This window comes from Lycorma delicatula, chromosome 6, assembly GCF_047948215.1.
Source record: "Lycorma delicatula isolate Av1 chromosome 6, ASM4794821v1, whole genome shotgun sequence".
In the NCBI taxonomy this organism is placed as follows: domain Eukaryota; kingdom Metazoa; phylum Arthropoda; class Insecta; order Hemiptera; family Fulgoridae; genus Lycorma; species Lycorma delicatula.
Window position 1 is genome coordinate 141091884 of NC_134460.1, and position 18532 is coordinate 141110415.

The 18532-nt window shown below is 32.3% G+C and overlaps 1 protein-coding gene across 1 annotated transcript in view; it reads left to right on the forward strand.

The window, feature by feature from the left end:
- LOC142326949 (dynein beta chain, ciliary-like) overlaps nt 1–18532 on the forward strand; it is a 235359-nt gene that overhangs the window by 215059 nt on the left and 1768 nt on the right. Inside the window, exons 61-63 of the mRNA XM_075369680.1 lie at nt 6466–6648; nt 10468–10641; nt 15037–15185. Coding sequence (XP_075225795.1) covers nt 6466–6648; nt 10468–10641; nt 15037–15185 — 506 coding nt within the window. The remainder of the gene's footprint in view (nt 1–6465; nt 6649–10467; nt 10642–15036; nt 15186–18532) is intronic.

Below are 18532 nucleotides of genomic sequence, written 5' to 3' on the forward strand. Positions count from 1 at the left end.
AAATATTATCATAATAAATAAATCTATAATAAAACTGTAAAGAAAATAATAAAATATTTAATATAAAAATAAATAAAGAAAAAATGTAAATAAACAATAAGAAATAATAAAATTTATCAAAAAGTTAAGAAGTTAGCCAAACAGAAAAAACCTGATGTTCTTGTGTGTTAAATATGAATTACACATTTGATAGAAATTTGAAATATAATACTATTTAATTTCAAAAAGAAGGTACTGTTATCTGCATACCCATTTATTATGGTCAGAAGGTTTAAGACTTATCAGTAAAGAAATCTTAATAAGGGTATTATTGAATTAATTGGTGAATTCAATCATAATTGTACAATAAAGAAAAATATAAAGAGATATTGAAGTCTGCTGAAATACTGGGAAACAAGTGAATATGACAGCATAGTTCAGAAAATTTAAAACACAAAGACTGTTTCATTGGGCATCCTAGAATTAAGAATTGCAGCATGTATCATAATGATTAATGATCATGAAGGTGGAGAATATAAACTTGCACAATCTACAATGATGCACACGCATCAGAGAATGGAGGGATGCCTAGAATGGCATTTGATTGCATTCCTCAGGAGAAGGGTAGTTGTGATGGAGAGAAGAAATCTGGTTGATAAAACTGGTCTACTCGCACAAAAAAATCTGTTACATGCACTTAATAAATGTCATTATTACATTCAATAATATGTTATAGAATTTTTTTTTGCTAATTTCAAAAAATATAAATCAAAATTGAATGGAGAATAGGGTTTTTTAGTTACAAGGATTTAAAGAAAACTGAATTTTTTTAAAAGAATTGTATAGCCTATTAAATGATATTGTCTTATCTAATATGTGCTTTTTAAAAACCTCTGAAATTTCCCTTTCTAGTCTCCAGTACTAATCGCAAGCATATTTGTGCTCCATTTTCCTTAGTAGCATGTTTTTATCATTGATACATCCTGATGAAAATTTTACCTGTGCTAATCTCTTACATCACCAAGATTAGAGGGAAAAAAGTTCAAATATTTTTAGATATGTTGCATCCTAGTTTTTTATAGTCTTCAAGAAGTTCACTCACCATTTCTACATAGTTCTCAACCTTCTTTTTGTCGTTTAACAATATTTTGAAATGATACCCATGCTATTTCACAGATTCATTAACTCCTCTCGAAGTCAGAATTCTTCATTAGCTTAAGTAACTGTGGTCCAACTGTACTCCTTATTTGATTTTTGCCTCGCTGATCCTGGGAAACTTGCTTTTAAAGTAAAGTGTAGCTTTCAGACTCGTTTAGAGGAATTTATAAACAATCTCCATTCCATATTATTGTGATGCTGTTATAGTAAATCCAATAAAGAATTTACATCATTCAGTATTTTCAATAATGTGTCAGTTTTTTTAACATTTAAGCTAGTATCTCTGACTGCAGTTTAGAATAAGATCTCAAACAAATTCATTAAGTTCTGTTTGAGTAATTTTGTGAGGTTTAGTTCTCTCACCTTGAAAATTGGATCCTCTTCTTCTTCATTACTTTCTAAATCCCCATAACCTTCTTTGTTAAATTTTTTTCTAAATTCTAAAGAATTTAGAAAATTTAAAGAAGAAGAAATGTTTCTAAAGAAACATGGAACCATGAAACAAGAGGTTACTCTTCACTGTGTGGAATAGGTCTCATATAACAGATTTCTTGAATTTATCTGTGACACCTTTGATTTCAGAGATATAAAAATAGCAGTTTATAGAGTGGTTCATTGGAACAGCAAAAGGTATACGTTGCAGTTTCCCATTTTGTCAGAAAATAGCAGATTTATGCTATTATGATTTTTTAATCAAAAGAATTATATTTCTTCTTTGAGATTAAAAAATTGATGCATCAACACGCATAGAAAAATTTGTTAGGTTGATTTATAAAACTACAAAGCATTTTTTTATAAAGTACTAACTATACACAAAGTACAATATGTATGAAACATGACAAAAATAGTTCACATCTGTATCAGAAAAAGTAAGAATAAAACAAAACACAAAAACTCTTTGAGGTCTTATTTAGATGTGTCAAAAATTACTTAACCCGTAATTATTTATCAAAATTCAGAGAAGATTCATTGTCAGATATTCATCTAATAAAAGGTAGGATAGAAAAGCCCTGGTAGATGGAAATCATGTGATGCTTGGTAAACAATAACTTATCAAGAAAAAAGTAACTACTGTAATTGCCTAATTTCATTATAGCTAATGTTTGATTAATACATATGCTGGATAGTCTTGAGAACACAGTGGTTTATTTTAAAATTGATTCTATAGTTCTAGATTTTAGAGAAAATATTTTTAGTTACAGGTGTTTTTTGCACAGACCATTATAAAGTATTTTTCAGCAGGATCAGAATTTGAAATAATGATAAACTTAACCATATGGCATTTTATTGTAGGCTCTGTTTTAATGGAGATCTGTTAACACATTTCAAATGGATGTGGTAATGATGCCATGCATTGGTAAACCTGGCTGATGGGTATGGTAATGTACTACATGAAGTACTTTGTACTGTCAGAATCACAAAGTGGAGAAATTTTGCTGTTAACCTTAATAATAGGGCCAGGTTTTTTATATATAAAAATTCTTTTTAACTATATTTTCAGATAAAATTTATTAATCAACTATAATCCCTGTTGTGCTTCATCTGTGCTGTATGATTACTTGCATTTCCCATACACCATCACTTCCCTTAAAAAATCAAAATTAAAAAACTGAGATTGGTTTTTAAATATTTATCTGAAGAGTATTTGCAAACCCAAATCTGGTGAATATATCATTTGGTATAGTCAGAAATGGGGAAAATTTACAATCATTCTTCAAATCTTTTTTCACTCCTTTGAAGATCAAATTAAAAAAAAAAATAGAAATTGTTTTTAGATATTCACATGAAGATTACACACACCAAAATCAAGTTAATGTCTTATTTGTTTCTGAGAAATTAAAAAAAAAAAACGGTAAATTTAATTGTTACTGCATTTTAATTTTTTAAACTAGAGATTTTAAAAAATCATTTGTTAGTGTTCATTTACACCATAAGAAGAACATTTATACAAATTTTCATCAATTTATAATGCAGTAGTTTTGGCTGGATGTTGAATATGAACTGCTCAATTTACAATATTAGTTTGCAACTAGTATGTAAATACAAGTAATACATTCAAATGGAATTTTAGTGTGTTGTAAAAACAAAAATTCATTCATATTTTTTTCAATACATTTAATAAACAATAAAAATAAAAACAAACCATACTAAAAAAAAATTACATTAGATAATTAAAGTTAGCTTGGGTTTTGAAATTAACATTTGTAACGTACATTTAAAAAACTGTATAATAAAAAATTATTTTTTATAATTTTTACCGCCTCTACTAAATTTAAAAACAAGGTAATATTTAATGCAAAATCTAAAAAGTGAGAAATAAAAATCTAAAAAATAAGGGCTGAGCTAAAATATTTTGACCATTATGAAAGTATTTGTATTACAAATTTTCTAATCCATCATAATATTGAAATATTAATTAAGCATAAAAGCATAAAATAATTTCAATATAGAGGACTAGTTGTTTCTTATATCTTGGGCCGAAGGACGTTCAAGTTTTATTTAATAACATACTACTGTACACCTCTTCTGTTATCTTTCTAATTTTTTTAGTCACTGAGGTAAAGGAAGGGAAATATTTACATAAATCTAGATAGATTCCATCACAAAGTTCTTAAATGGATGATGAGGCATCAAACAGTACTTGTTCTTGTGGTAGCTGAATGAAGGTATGTAAGAAACTGAGGGATGATGGTTTTCCTTCTCTTTTAGTCTGATTTAACTAATCATATTGCCTTCTTCCTTTTCCATTTTGTTGCTCTCAGTTTCTCCGGTATGTCCTAAAAAAGTTTTTTTTTCGTTTTTTTTTTTACTGTAGTACTGAAGTCTGAAAAAATAAATAAACCAGATAAAGATTTTTTGTTGGAAATGAGACTTATATAGGAGATTCCGAATTGCATGGAAATTTCTAGAGGGATGATTCTATAGCCAAAAATAAGAAAAAAAGTTAATATAACAAAGGCCAAAAAATGGTTTGTTATTAATTTTCAGCTTGCAAAACATTTAGTCCAGCTTTCTGCATCCTTTGTAAAATTAAACTATACTATAATTCTTGAGGTACAAATCAAGGGGTGAAATTGGAGCTTTATTTTTTAGTTTTTGATCTAAGAAATTGAATAAAAGTGATCCCAGACCTCTGTCTTACAAAGGATTTAAGAAAAAACAGGGTATAACACAAAAACGTTTGTTCTGGAGCAACAATTATCCATTCCACACAACACATGTACAAGAGTTATTACCTCCTGATTTGATAAACGAATGAAATTTTGAGTTTGATAAATGGATGAAGTTGTAAGTAGTCAAAATTATCTCTAAGTATATCGTACTTGTTAATACAGTCTGGAATGTGTTAAGTATTTTGTAACAACTGGAACAAGGGTAAGTGTCTCAAAGAACGAATTTGAATTTGAAGAAATAGAATTTTTCTGGGTGCAAAGAAAGTTAGTGATGATTTGGGTTGTATGTACATCAACTTTGATTATCCAAAGTATTGTTACCACTCCTTCTACAATATGTTTTTTCTTATAAACTCTGACAGAACACTTTATTGAGTTTCATTAATATTGTTTATTTTCTTAATTTTATTTGTTAACTTTTCTTTTTATATATATATATATATATATTCATTTAAATTTTACATACATTAGTTATCTTATCTTTCTCCATCTCTTATCTTTCAGACTTTTAAAAATATTTTTAACTAGATCTACCCGCCACGCTTCGCTGTGGCACATTGTGGTTGCGTGGATGAGAAATGAGAAACAAAACAAAGCATACTTTTCATAGAAGTTTAATTTTGCAATACTTGTGGATATACAATATTTTTTTGTTTTTTCACTGTCTGCGTAGATATAAAGGCTATCTGGTTTGCCGACTCGGGAACATGCAACATACAGTTGCCCATGTGAGAAGCAATCCGCATCTAAATCTAAACCACACAATTCTAAAGATTGACCTTGAGCTTTATTGATTGTGATTGCAAATGCCAATCGAATTGGGAATTGCAATCTTTTAAATTAAAATGCTGTATCGGTCGGGATTATGGATATTCGAGGAATGAGGACATCTTCACCTTTGAAAGGCCCCGTTAAAATCGTTGCTTCCACTACGTTATTCATCAATTTCTTAACTGCAAGTTGCATGCCGTTGCAGAGTTTTGGCTGAATAATATTCCGCAACAGGATAATTGTCATTTTTTTATCGAACTGTTGCTAGAATCAATCTAAATGAGGAATGTTTTCCCAGTTCCTCCTGGCGCATCCAAAAAGAAGGTCCCCCCCAACGCTGTCATTTATCATTTGCATTATGCGATCATAAATGCCTTGCTGTTCACGCATTAATTTGGGAATGTTTGATTGGACATATGACTGAAGATCACCAATGTTGTAATCAAATGAAGCAATTGCAGCTCGGGTGGGTGCTGGCATTCCCAATTGACTAAGAACTTTATTTGCAATAGCTAAGCACTTGTTTTCAATATTTATCAATGCTTCGTTGTAAATATCTTCTGTAAATTCCATGGTCATATTAGTATTTTCTAGGCGTACTCTATGCAAAATATCCTCAGCCATATGTGATCGATATCTTTCCCATAACTCTCTGGGAGATGAAGGGAAGCAAGCGATCAATATAATTGCGAATAATGCGCGAATTTGGTTTGGATGTACAGTGTTGCACGGGTCATTAATACGTATATCCCACTGTTGGTTGTTTTCTAATAAATTCAGAGCTTGGTGAAAGGCGCAGCTCAATCACGACATGATCACACAAAAGTACCTCGATTAAAGTGAGTATTTAATTCAGATTGTATAATAATCTGAATCAGATGCAAGTGGATATGTTTTTTTTTTGTTAATAAACAATGTAATTGGGAACAGGTATTGTTTCACATGTGACTGCGGTTGTCGTTAGCTAGTATGGCGAGTGTTCCCCTCGCTTCCGGCAGATGGGGCACGGTCACTGGTACACAGCTGACCGTTAAAAAAACTGTTTTCTCGCGGTCGCAGGTATGTGATGCGAAAAATAGATAAAAACAATCTTTGATGCGGGTTATATATCGTGCTAAAATTTGAGCTCAATCTGTGCAGGACATTTTGAGTTTTTGAAGCGTACACAAATGAACTTAACATTTTTATATATAAAGATAGAATATGACTACTATACTGTTTTTCTTTAAATATTTAACATATTTTAGTCAGATTTGTGTCATGCTTACATAAGCTGGCAAATAAGATTTGTCAGTTATGTTTTCTTCTTTTGTGTGATTATTAAAATAAACAAGTTGTTTTAACTTTTATTTCTGGATATTAATCATTTTTTTTTAATTTACAGGTTCGGCAATTGCTCGATGAAATATTAGATAAGATTCCTGATGAGTTTAATATTGCAGAGATGATGGCTAGAGTTGAGGAACGTACTCCGTATATAATTGTAGCATTTCAGGAATGTGAAAGAATGAACATTCTGATGAGAGAGATCAGGCGATCACTAAAAGAACTTGGTCTTGGCTTAAAAGTAGGCTATTAAAATGATATTGTTACTTAGTCATGTATTATTTTAAATTAATATATTTTTAAGGGATCAGTTTTTTAGTTTATTAGCCAAAGAATGTATGCAGTGTGTGTGTGTGTGTGTGTGTGTGTGTGTGTGTGTATGTGTGTTTCCACATTAAAATTAAACATAATTATTTAATACTGGTGATCTGATTTGTTTATATTTTTGTCTTGTGTGTTGTCTATATTTCGGTCAGAATAGCCAATTTACTACTTCCATGCATAACTTATGATTAAGAACTGCTGGAGTCCAAAAAAGAACAACTTGTGTGTTTGTGGAGGAAGAAGGCTGTCTGTCGCATTTCTGTCTAGTGCTTTTTTTTTATAATAAAAAAAAGCCTTTTGCTAAAATAGTATTTATCAATACTCCTTTCACCGTGTAAAATATAGTATTTTTAATACTACTTCTGCAGTTGGTGTATTTTCAGTTAGAATTATAGTGAATAGAATTACAGTGTGTAATGCCTAATTGTAGATTGGGACGGGAGTGACTCTGAGATGCCAAACTAAAATATATTTTAATGAACATCTACAAAAAAATTTCAGAAGAAAATCCTGATGCTTCATTCAAAAACATAGGCTCTTGTTGCTGAAGAGGCATATCAGTTCACATGGTGCAAAAAATTGTAACTGAAAAAAATAAACTTTATGAAAATGAAAGTTTCATTACACCAGGAAAATTTTGAAAAAGAATAAAGAAAAAAGTTAGTATCGATGATTTTCAAAGATGTGTGCATTAAGGAACATAGTGTATAATTTTCATATATGCCATAAAAATTACAGATGTTAAATAACTTGTTAGCAGTTTTGAAAACAAAACATAAAGATTTGGATTTTGAATTTACATCTGAGACATTAAGAAAAAATTTACAGAATAGGGGTTTTAGTTGGAAAAAGATTGCTGATAACAGAAAGTTAGTGGAAAAACACAACATTAGTTTAAAATGCATAAATTGTTGCACAATTTACAGAGGTAAATTGTGTGTGTGTGTGTTTCCACACAAGTAGGTATAGAAACAGAGTAATTATTTTTTGAAGAGGTCCTACATTTATTCAACCCACAAAGATTTTTGTTGGACTAATGACTCTGTTCATGGTTACAAGAAAGTTATATCAAAAGGACAGAAATTGATAATGGTGCACACCAGAGGTGAAACTGGAGAAGTTCCTAATGCTCTTTTAATATTCAAATCGGATGAGAAACAAGATGATTATCTTGATGACATGAATGTTGATTCATTCCAAATCTTCTACCTTGTTCAATTTTTGGTTTTAGAACTATTATGTTATACGCTTTTTAATAATGTTATATGTTTTTTTTTTTTTTACTGTTTGATTTTTAATTTTTATTTTCTTTTGTTAACCAAGAAGGAGCGTTTTACACTCCTCCCGGAGTTCGTTATATTTATTTCAATTTTTGTTTTTATATATAAAATTGTTTGTTATATATATATATTATATACATAGTTAATTTTATGTAGTTTTAAGTTTTTTACCTGTGATAGTAGTTTAATTTATTTTTTAATGAAATTAGTTTTTAAGTTTTTTAGTGATATTTTATGTTATTAGTTGTTAAGTTTTAGCTTTTTAATATTTTAGTTTTTAACTAGGATTAGTTTTTTATCTGAATTTTCTAGTCTTTCCCTTATCCAAGTAGGGACTCTACACCCCTCTTGGACTTTTTTTTAAAAACTTTTTATTTTTGTTAAATTTTACATTTTTAGTTTTAAGCTTTTTTAATTTTATATTTTACAGCTGTGATTTAGTTTTAAGTGTTTTTAAAAATAAATTTTTCAGCTGTGATATTAGTTATAAGTTTTTCAGGCAGTATTTTTTTTTTACTATTTGTTTACTTTTAAAAAATTTTATTCCGAGCGATGATAACACCAAAGTGTTTTTCACCCATCAAAAACACAAAAAAAAAAATGGTCTTAGAGTATGGCTTACCGGAAAAAGAAACTCAATGCTTTTTGCTGTGCCTATAATCTGGAGGGAACCCACGTTTCAGGTTGTTACTTTTTCTCATACAGGTTGCTGGTCATGCATTCAAAACAAAACTTTTGATCACATACCCCAACATACAATCAGCTTTCAGACCTGTATCACTTGATGAATCTTTACCTATTCTGAAAAGGCACATGGAAGATGATTTCAAGAGTGAAGGATAGAGATTTAGAAATGAACCAAATTTATTGAAAATGCTGAGGATTATTTGCCACCAGTATCAGGTCCGTACTTAATTTCTCAGATGGAACTGAATGATCTTATTTGTAATCTTGGCTTTCCTAAAAAGAAAGCAAACCCCCCCCCCCCCCAAGCTTCGATTATAGGAATGGCATCTACTGCAGGAAAAAGTCAAAACATCTGTTTATCGCAATCGTGAAAAACATTTACTGTGCTACTGTTCTTTTCTTCAAAGGATAATATGGTCTTTTGCACAGATATTGATGGAATTGTGAAATATCTGGGATGTGAACATAAACCAGAACCAACGGTGTCTGTTTATAGATGTTTCCAAGGCAAGTTTGAAAGGAATTCTAATTCATATAGGACATATGCTTCCAAGTGTACTTGTTTTCCATGCTATAAATGTGGGAGTCTTATGAAATGATAAACATTTACTTGCTTTTCTGAATTACAATACTTAATCAATGGAACATATGTGGCAATTAAGTTGTAGCACTGCTTACTAAAATGCAGCTTGGTTATACAAAGCATAACTGTTTCTTATGCAAGTTTGATAGCAGAGCAAAACCATCCCATTACTCTGTGTGTGAACACTAAGTATCTGGGACAAAGAATATTTTACATGAACCACTTGTAGATCCACAAAAAGTATTCTTGCCTTTCACTACATATCATAAAACTTGGTTTGATGAATAATTATGGTGAAGCCCATGAACCAAGAGCAAAGGGGATTCCAATACCTATAGGAGAAATTTACTAATATTGTGATGCTAAGAATCAAGGAACTTATCTTCATTGGACCCCAGATAAGAGATCTAATGAAAGATGTACATTTTGATGCATTGCTTCAGGCAACAGAATGTGAAGCTTGGAAAGCAGGCAGATCGGTTGTCAATAACTTTCTTGGAAAACCCAAAGTCCTAATTGCAAGAAGATAATTGACAACATGATTGAGGCATATAAAAATATGGGATGCATGTTGTTAAAGATGCATTTTCTTTTATAGCTATGTAAACTTTTTTCCAAGAAACCTTGCAGTTTAGCAATGAACATGATGAGAGATTTCACGTGAAAATCTCAAATACGGAATGTTGTTGCAAAGGAAAATAGACATCGACAATGCTGGCAGACTACTGCTAGCAGCTGAAAAGAGATACTGATTACACATACAAGAGGAAGACATATGCAAAAAGATTCAGCTGCTGATTCAGCATGCAGAATTAAAAATTCCACTTCAGTTATAGATGTAAAATTTTCAATTCCTGTACCTTAAAATGTAGAAAGGATATAATCCACTTTATTTTTTCACAAATTAAATGCTTTTTAATTCATATATAAAAAAATTAAAAAAAACAGTTACTCAATTGTTTTAATATTGTATTATTAGCCATTAGCTTTAAAAATACTGCTAAATTCTGTAAAAATTAAAATCTAACCTTACGTGATAATTCAGGAAGCAGAAAAAAATTTGTTCCTCAGTGAATATTTAAATATAAATTGATTGTTTACATAATTATTAATATTACCTTGTTTTAGATATTTATGCAATTTAAGTAACTAAAATATATTTTTAATTATATCTGTTTTATTTTAGGGTGAACTCACAATAACAAATGAAATGGAAGAATTAGAATCATGCTTATTTTTGGATCAAGTGCCTGAACACTGGACAAAAAGAGCATATCCATCTCTTTTAGGCCTATCAGCTTGGTTTTCTGATTTAATGGTCCGTTTGAAAGAAATTGAACATTGGGTTGGAGACTTCAGTGTCAGCATTTTATTAATATTTTCTTATACTAATATAATTTAATTAGTATATATTAATTTATTAGTATAAATATTAATTTATCTCTTTAGATGATAATAATATTTCCAATTAATTAATAGGAGAGTTTTTCTATTTATGTTGGTTTGGGTATACATATTTTTTTATACAGTGTCAAAATACCCTTCATAATGTAGAGTAGTTTTTTAATACCAAATTTTAAAGATTTGTATAAATGCTTTTGATATTGTCTCCTCACTTTGTGGTTTAAGCATTCAAATATTACACATTGCCATTTTTCTTCTTCGTTTTAGTTTTATAAATGCGTGCCAAATTATGAAGCTGCATATCGATTGGGCTTGGAAGACCTGGCAGAAGGTGTGTCGGTTGCTTAAACAGGTTGGGTCGTTTGCAGAGAGCATCTCAGCGTGAGAGTAATCCAGAACGGCAAGCGGTCCTTATTGGCAAATATAGAGATCTTAGATGTTGACCCAGGGATCTTAGATCAACCCCCCCAGGGCACAATCCCTATACACAATCCACACAATCTTCCAGGGATCTTAGATCCCTGGGGGATTATGTCTAGGGTCTAGGGAAATAAAACGACAAAGACTTTTTTGCACAGACTACTTGACAATTTGCAGCCTGATGATACTGAAGTAGGTGAGACCACATACCATCAACAGGTGAGGCATGAGGTTGTTCAGTTTTGTGGGGATGCAGTCTTCTTGGAGATTACTGAACCACGGTGCATCAGGCTATCTGTAGTCTAGGTAAAAGTAAGGCTGCTTATTTTGAGAGGTTGACCTCACATGGTTTAGTAATAAATAATCAGTACGGGCTTTGTTCCAGAAAGGGTACCGAGGATGCCATACTTTGTATGATGAGTGTAGTAACCTCCAGTTAGGAGGAATATGTCCTGGACATTTCTGGAGCATTTAATAACCTAAGATGGCCTTCTGCTATGTACCAATTACAGAAGAGGAATTGTATTGTGAGTGAGTTGCAGGTTATGCAAAGTTACTTCAGTCATTGGAATGTGCTTTTCCACAAGGACAGCCATGAAGTGGGGAAGACACTATCCAAGGGTTGTCCACAGGGCAGTGTGTTGAGTCCGTTATTGTGGGTGGTAGAATTTGATTCACTTCTGCGGCTGAGGTTGCCCAGTGGGTGTCGCATCGTGGCTTATGCTGACAAGGGAATCGCATCATGGCAATGCTGACAAACGAGGTTCGTGGATGTGGGTTAAATTCCGAGCCACTTAAGCATGCAGGATTCTCGAGCTATGGAGTTGTCAACATCAGATGACATTTAGTCTGGAGAAAACCACGATGATGCTCCTCAAAGGCTATTTGGCTGTGAGGTGGCAAGTTCACATATCGATGTCAGGCCAACGTATTAGATATATTTAGGTTCATAAATACTTGGGGGTTGTTTCTTGATGAGAAATTGCAGTTAAAGACCTTCAATATATCGCAGGAAAGGCCTGTAATGCCTTCTTTGGAATTTGTTATGTGGTCAATCCTGATTGGGATCTTAATTTTAAGACTATGAGTATAAGGGCATCTGCAAGGCAATTATACTATATGTGGTGCCTGTTTAGGCAGATAGGCTAAAATTTAAAAGCTATTGGAATATTTTTTATGGGCTCAACACCTTATAATTGCTAATGGTAACGAGTGGTTACCGTAAAATTTCACAGGAGGCGATCTTTATGATCGCAGGTGTGAAACCGATAAGACTTGATTGCGTATGAAAAAATAAAGGAGATAGAACAGGATGGTGATGCCCTGTGGCAGGCCAGATGGGATGAGACAAGAGTGTGGGCATTATAGCATGATCTTTTCCCTATTGTTGTTGATTTACAGGACGCCTTTTGGTAAACCTGAACAAGTATGTGATGCAGTTTCTTTCTGGGCATGATGCTTTTCAGGATAGATTTCAGAAATTCAGCCTGGCAGACTCTGGTATGTGACCGCAGTGCAGATTGTTGGATGATGCTTATCATGCGATATATGAATATGCTAGGTATGACTTGGTATGCTAGGTACCATTTAGGTAGGCTTTGCTAGGTAGGCACGGGTACCATTTGTCAGCTAGTTAATTGGAAAAGCCAGGCTGAGTGATTAATCATAGAAAGTTTATTACATATTTGAGAAAAGAAAAGATTGCTGAAGGTGTGTGTTGTTCTGCTTGGACTTTTTGTTAGTTTGTTTTATTTTGTTTTGTTAGTATTTTTGCTCATTTTTGCCTTCTGGGTAGGTAGTTCAGTTTCTTCATTCTTAGAAAGTCATTGTCTTGTTTGAGACTTGACTAGATGTGTTTTGTTTGGAGTTTTTGTTAGCTAGTAGGACATCGATGGAAATGTTGCTTTTAGTATTTGCATTGCTGGCATCCTGGCTGAAGCTTGACTAAAGATGTCATTGCCAAGGTACTGATGATGATCTCTGATAAAACCCATAGTGGCTAGGTATGTGGGGGGGGGGGTGGCATGACAACCGAAACCTTCACATGGGTTCTTTCCCTATGGTTTCGGTTCAGTATGTTTCATCTGAAACCAGGCCGAATGGATAATAGTTAAGAAAAAATTGCTGAGGGTATTTAGGGTGTGCAGCCTGGGCTGGGCTTTCTCACATTCTTGTTTTGTAATTGTAGGTTTTTGTTGTTGTTTTGTTTTATTGTAATTGTGTGTTGAACTCACTTCTTTTACCTTTGGGTAGGTAATTGATTTCAGCTCCTTTTCGTATTTTGTTCACTCAGTCTTGTTTGAGACTAACGTAAGATGTTTTTTTTTAGTTTTGTTCGTTTTTTAGGAATTGTAGAACACCAGTGGGAGTGTCACATGTGGTATTCACATCGGAGGCATCCTGACTGAGGCAAGAACGAGGCTGAGAGATGCCTTTCACTGAGGTTTTGAAGATTAACTCCAGTAAAGCCCATAATGACTAGGTACAGAGGGGGTGATGTGGCGACCATAGCTGTCACATGGTGGGTATCTTTCCCTACGGGGTCTGTAGATTTCATCCTTCTTTGTGTTTGTTCCAAACACTGCTGAAGTATTCTTATTAGCAGTATTTTTACTAGCAGTGTTCTGAATCAGTATTACATGATCCTCCTCACCATTACTCCTCTCTCAGAAAGGTGATTAGTTATGTACTAACATAATTTCAGTCATATTATCTGTAATGCTACATGTAAAGCATAAATATTTAGCGATGAGTACTCTTATAATGGCCCATAAAGGTTCCCTTCTGTAGAGAAGCGAATCTATATGGCTCGTTAAAAACATTGAAGGAAAAGGCACAATGCAAAATAATGTGTGTAACTTACCTATTTGAGAATTTAGATGTATTCCTCTTTATTTTCACCTATGATATGTCTGATCAAAGTTGCTGTGACTTAAGTCTGCTTTATAAAGATCACTGATGATGTGAGAGAAGCATTTTTTTTTCGTCTTCAGTCATTTGACTGGTTTGAATGCAGCTCTCCAACATTTCCTATCTAGTGCTAGTCCTTTCATTTCAGTATACCCTCTACATCCTACATCCCTAACAATTTGTTTTACATATTCCAAACGTGGCCTGCCTACACAATTTTTCCCTTCTACCTGAGAGAAGCATATAAATCATAAATCACTGATCATTGCTATAAATCACCAATCTGAATTTGTTTTTGAACAATTTATAATTAACATCACAATAATAGGGAAAACATTGTTCATAAACAGTTAATTATTGAGGTAAAAACTGGATATACCACATTTAAAAAAACATGTTAGTCTGAGCCCTATTGCACATGTCCTGTCCCCTAAAAATGTCATTCTAAACTGAGACAATGTTTCCCCCCCACCAACATGTTATTAGTAGGAAGAAAAAATGCAATAAATTCTTAAATATTTAAGAAAAAATGCCATGCCAATTTCTCAATGGCAGAGCGGTAGTGTCTTGGCCTTTCATCTGGTGGTGCCAGGTATAAATCCCAGTCAGGCATGGTATTTTTCATATCACATACCAATCATGTTGAATTAACTAAAAAAAAAATTAAATTTTTTCAATAAAAAATTGTGAATGAAAGTCCTGTTATACATTAACACCACTATCATTACATTACATTAACCCACTACCATTTTTAATTATTCTTAAGTGTCACGATTTATGTTGTTAAGTGAAATTATCTACCATACACAAATGAAAATCTCACCACACATTCACTCACAACAAAGTCAGAGATAATCAAAATAAAGGTATGATAATCAGACTTAAAAAAAATAAGATTTTGTGATCCCAGAGATGGGTAAGATTTGAATATTTATATCTGTTTAATAAGGTGAATTATTTTTTATTTCAAATTATAAATTGTTAGAATATTTTGCCAAAGTTTTCTGTTATCTTGTTCTAGTTACCATCCTCTGTTTGGCTTGCTGGATTTTTTAACCCACAGTCATTTTTGACTGCAATTATGCAAAGTACAGCAAGAAAAAATGAATGGCCATTAGATAAAATGTGCTTACAGTGTGATGTTACAAAGAAGCAAAGGGAAGATTTCACGTAAGTGTGGTTTTGTTTCAATTAAACAAAAACTGTGTATATATGTATGTAATTGCAGAAGTGCAAAAACATCTACCTGTTCAACTAGACATTTTGCGGCATAACAGTTTTATTAAAGTTGTGTGTAATATTGTAGTGAGTCATAATCTAATATGATTTATTCTTAAATTGTTTTTATGCGAATAGAGATAAAATAATTGGTATTTTTTTTATGATATTGCTTTCAAAATATTTTTCTTCAGCAGCTATAGACTTTTTCTCCACATTAATAAAGCTTTTGAAAAGAGTTAATCGAATCTATTTCAATATGATTAAATACTTGTGGTGTTTACTTTCTTATATTGTAATAACATTGCTGGTGTGCTCAGGTATCTCTCATTTCTCAAGAAATTTAAATCTCTTTCAAGAAAATAAGTAAAAAAATCAATTCACACTTTGGAAAAGTACTTAGACGTTTATGCACAACAGTTACTGACCAGCATAGATCAATATAGTGTTATTAAAATAAAATTTTTTTTTTTGCAGTTTTCAGGATGTTTCTTTATTATCTTCCCATTGATGATGAAGGTACTGGATGTAAATTTCTTTATTTATTGTTTTTTTTGTCTTCAGTCATTTGACTGGTTTGATGCAGCTCTCCAAGATTCCTTATCTAGTGCTAGTTGTTTAATTTCGGTATTCCCCCTGCATTTCACGTCCCTAACAATTTGTTTTACATATTACAAAGGTTGCCTCCCTACACAATTTTTTCCTTCTACCTGACCCTCTAATATAAAAGTGACTATTCCAGGATGCCTTAATATGTAACCTATAAGTCTGTCTCTTCTTTTAACTATATTTTTTCAAATGTTTCTTTCTTCATCGATTTGCCGCAACACCTCTTAAGTCTGTCTCTTCTTTTAACTATATTTTTCCAAATGCTTCTTTCTTCATCGATTGGACACCTATTCATTTGTCACTTTATTCACCCACCTGATTTTTAACATTCTCCTATACCACCACATTTCAAAAGCTTCTAATCTTTTCTTCTCAGGTACTCTGATCGTCCAAGTTTCACTTCCATATAAAGTGACACTCCAAACATCTACTTTCAAATATCTTTTCCTGATATTTAAATTAATTTTTGATGTAAACAAATTATATTTCTGACTGAAAGCTCATTTCGCCAGTGATATTCGGCATTTTATGTCATTCCTGCTTCATCCATCTTTAGTAATTCTACTTCCCAAATAACAAAATTCAAGGTCCATTCAGTGGTCCAACTTTATTATTTCTACTACATTTCATTTCATTGTTCTTGTTTTTTTCATGTGGTATTTCTTGCGTAGAATTTCATCCATGCCGTTCAATGTTTCTTCTAAATCCTTTTTACTCTCAGCTAGAATTACTATATCATTAGCAAATTGTAGCATCTTTATCTTTTCACTTTGTACTATTACTCTGGATCTAAATAGTTCTTTAACATCATTAATTCCTAGTTCTATGTAAAGATTAAAAAGTAACAGGGATAGGGAACATCCTTGTCGGACTCCCTTTCTTATTACGACTTCTTTCTTATGTTCTTCCATTATTCTTTCTCTTCTATCTCTGTATTTAAACCCTAATTTTTTAAAAATGCTGAACATTTTATTCCAGTCTACGTTATCGAATGCGTTTTCTAGGTCTATAAATGCCAAGTATGTTTGTTTGTTTTTCTTTGATCTTCCTTCTACTATTAATCTGAGGCCTAAAATTGCTTCCCTTGTCTCTATACTTTTTCTGAAACCAAACTGGTCTTCCTAACACTTCTTCCACTCTCCTCTCAATTCTTCCGTACAGAATTCTAGTTAAGATTTTTGATGTACGGCTAGTTAAGCTAATTGTTCTGTATTCTTCACATTTATCTGCTCCTGGTTTCTTTGGCATCATGACTATAACACTCTTTTTGAAGTTTGACGAAACTTCCCCTTTTTCATAAATATTACACACCAGTTTGTATAATCTATCAATCGCTTCCTCACCTGCACTGCGCAGTAATTCCACAGGTATTCAGTCTGCCATTCAAATCTTTTAATGCTCTCATAAATTCAGATCTCAGTATTGTTTCTCCCCTTTCATCCTCTTCAACTTCCTCTATAATACCATTTTCTAATTCATTTCCTAATATATTCCAACCACCTATTGACTTTGTATTATAAATCTGTATACCATCTTTGTTTAACACATTATTAGATTTTAATTTATGTACCCCAAAATTTTCTGTATGCTCTGTCTATCAATGTTCATTTCTCTTTCCACTTCTGATCACTTTTCTTTAATCCACTCTTCTTTCGCTAGTTTGAACTTCCTGTTTATAGTATTTCTTAATAGTCTGTAGTTCCTTTTACTTTCTTCATCACTAGCATTCTTATATTTTCTATGTTCATCCATCATCTGCAATATATCATCTGAAATCCAAGGTTTTCTACCAGTTCTCTTTGTTCCGCCTAAGTTTGCTTCTGCTGATTTAAGAATTTCCTTTTTAACATTCTCCCATTCTTCTACATTTTTTACTTTTACTCAGACCTCTTGCGATATCTTCCTCAAAATTCTTCTTTACCTCCTCTTCATTAAGCTTCTCTAAATTCCACCGATTTATCTGACACCTTTTTTTCAGGTTTTTAAACCCCAATCTACATTTCATTATTACTAAATTATGGTTGCTATCAATATCTGCTCCATGGTAAAGTTTTGCAGTCGACGAGTTGATCTCAAAATCTTTGCTTAACCATGATGTAATCTATCTGATAACTTACAGTATCGCCTGGCTTTTTCCATGTATATATTCTTCTATTATGATTCTTAAACTGGGTGTTGGCAATTACTAAATTGTACTTCATGCAAAACTCTATAAGTCGGTTCCCTCTTTCATTCCTTTTGCCCAGCCCATTTTCACCCACTGCATTTCCTTCTTTGCCTTTTCCAATGCTTGCATTCCAATCTCCAGCTATTATTAAATTTTCATCTCCTTTTATGTGTTTAATTACTTTGTCAATCTCTTCATGTACAGACTCTACCTCATCGTCATCATGGGCGCTTGTAGGCATATAGATGTTAACAATCATTGTCGATTTATGTTTCGATTTTATCCTTATTAGTATAATTCTTTTTTTTTTTTGTTTAAAAAAAAAAATTCGCTATGCAAATTATTAAATTCGCTAAGTATGCATACAAAAATTCGCTAAGTAATTCGCTATGCATTTTGAAATACTCTACTCTCTTCCCTATCTTCTTGTTCATTATGAAACCTACTCCTGCCTGCCCATTATTTGAAGCTAGTTAATTATTCTAAAATCACCTGACCAAAAGTAGTTTTCCTCTTCCCACCG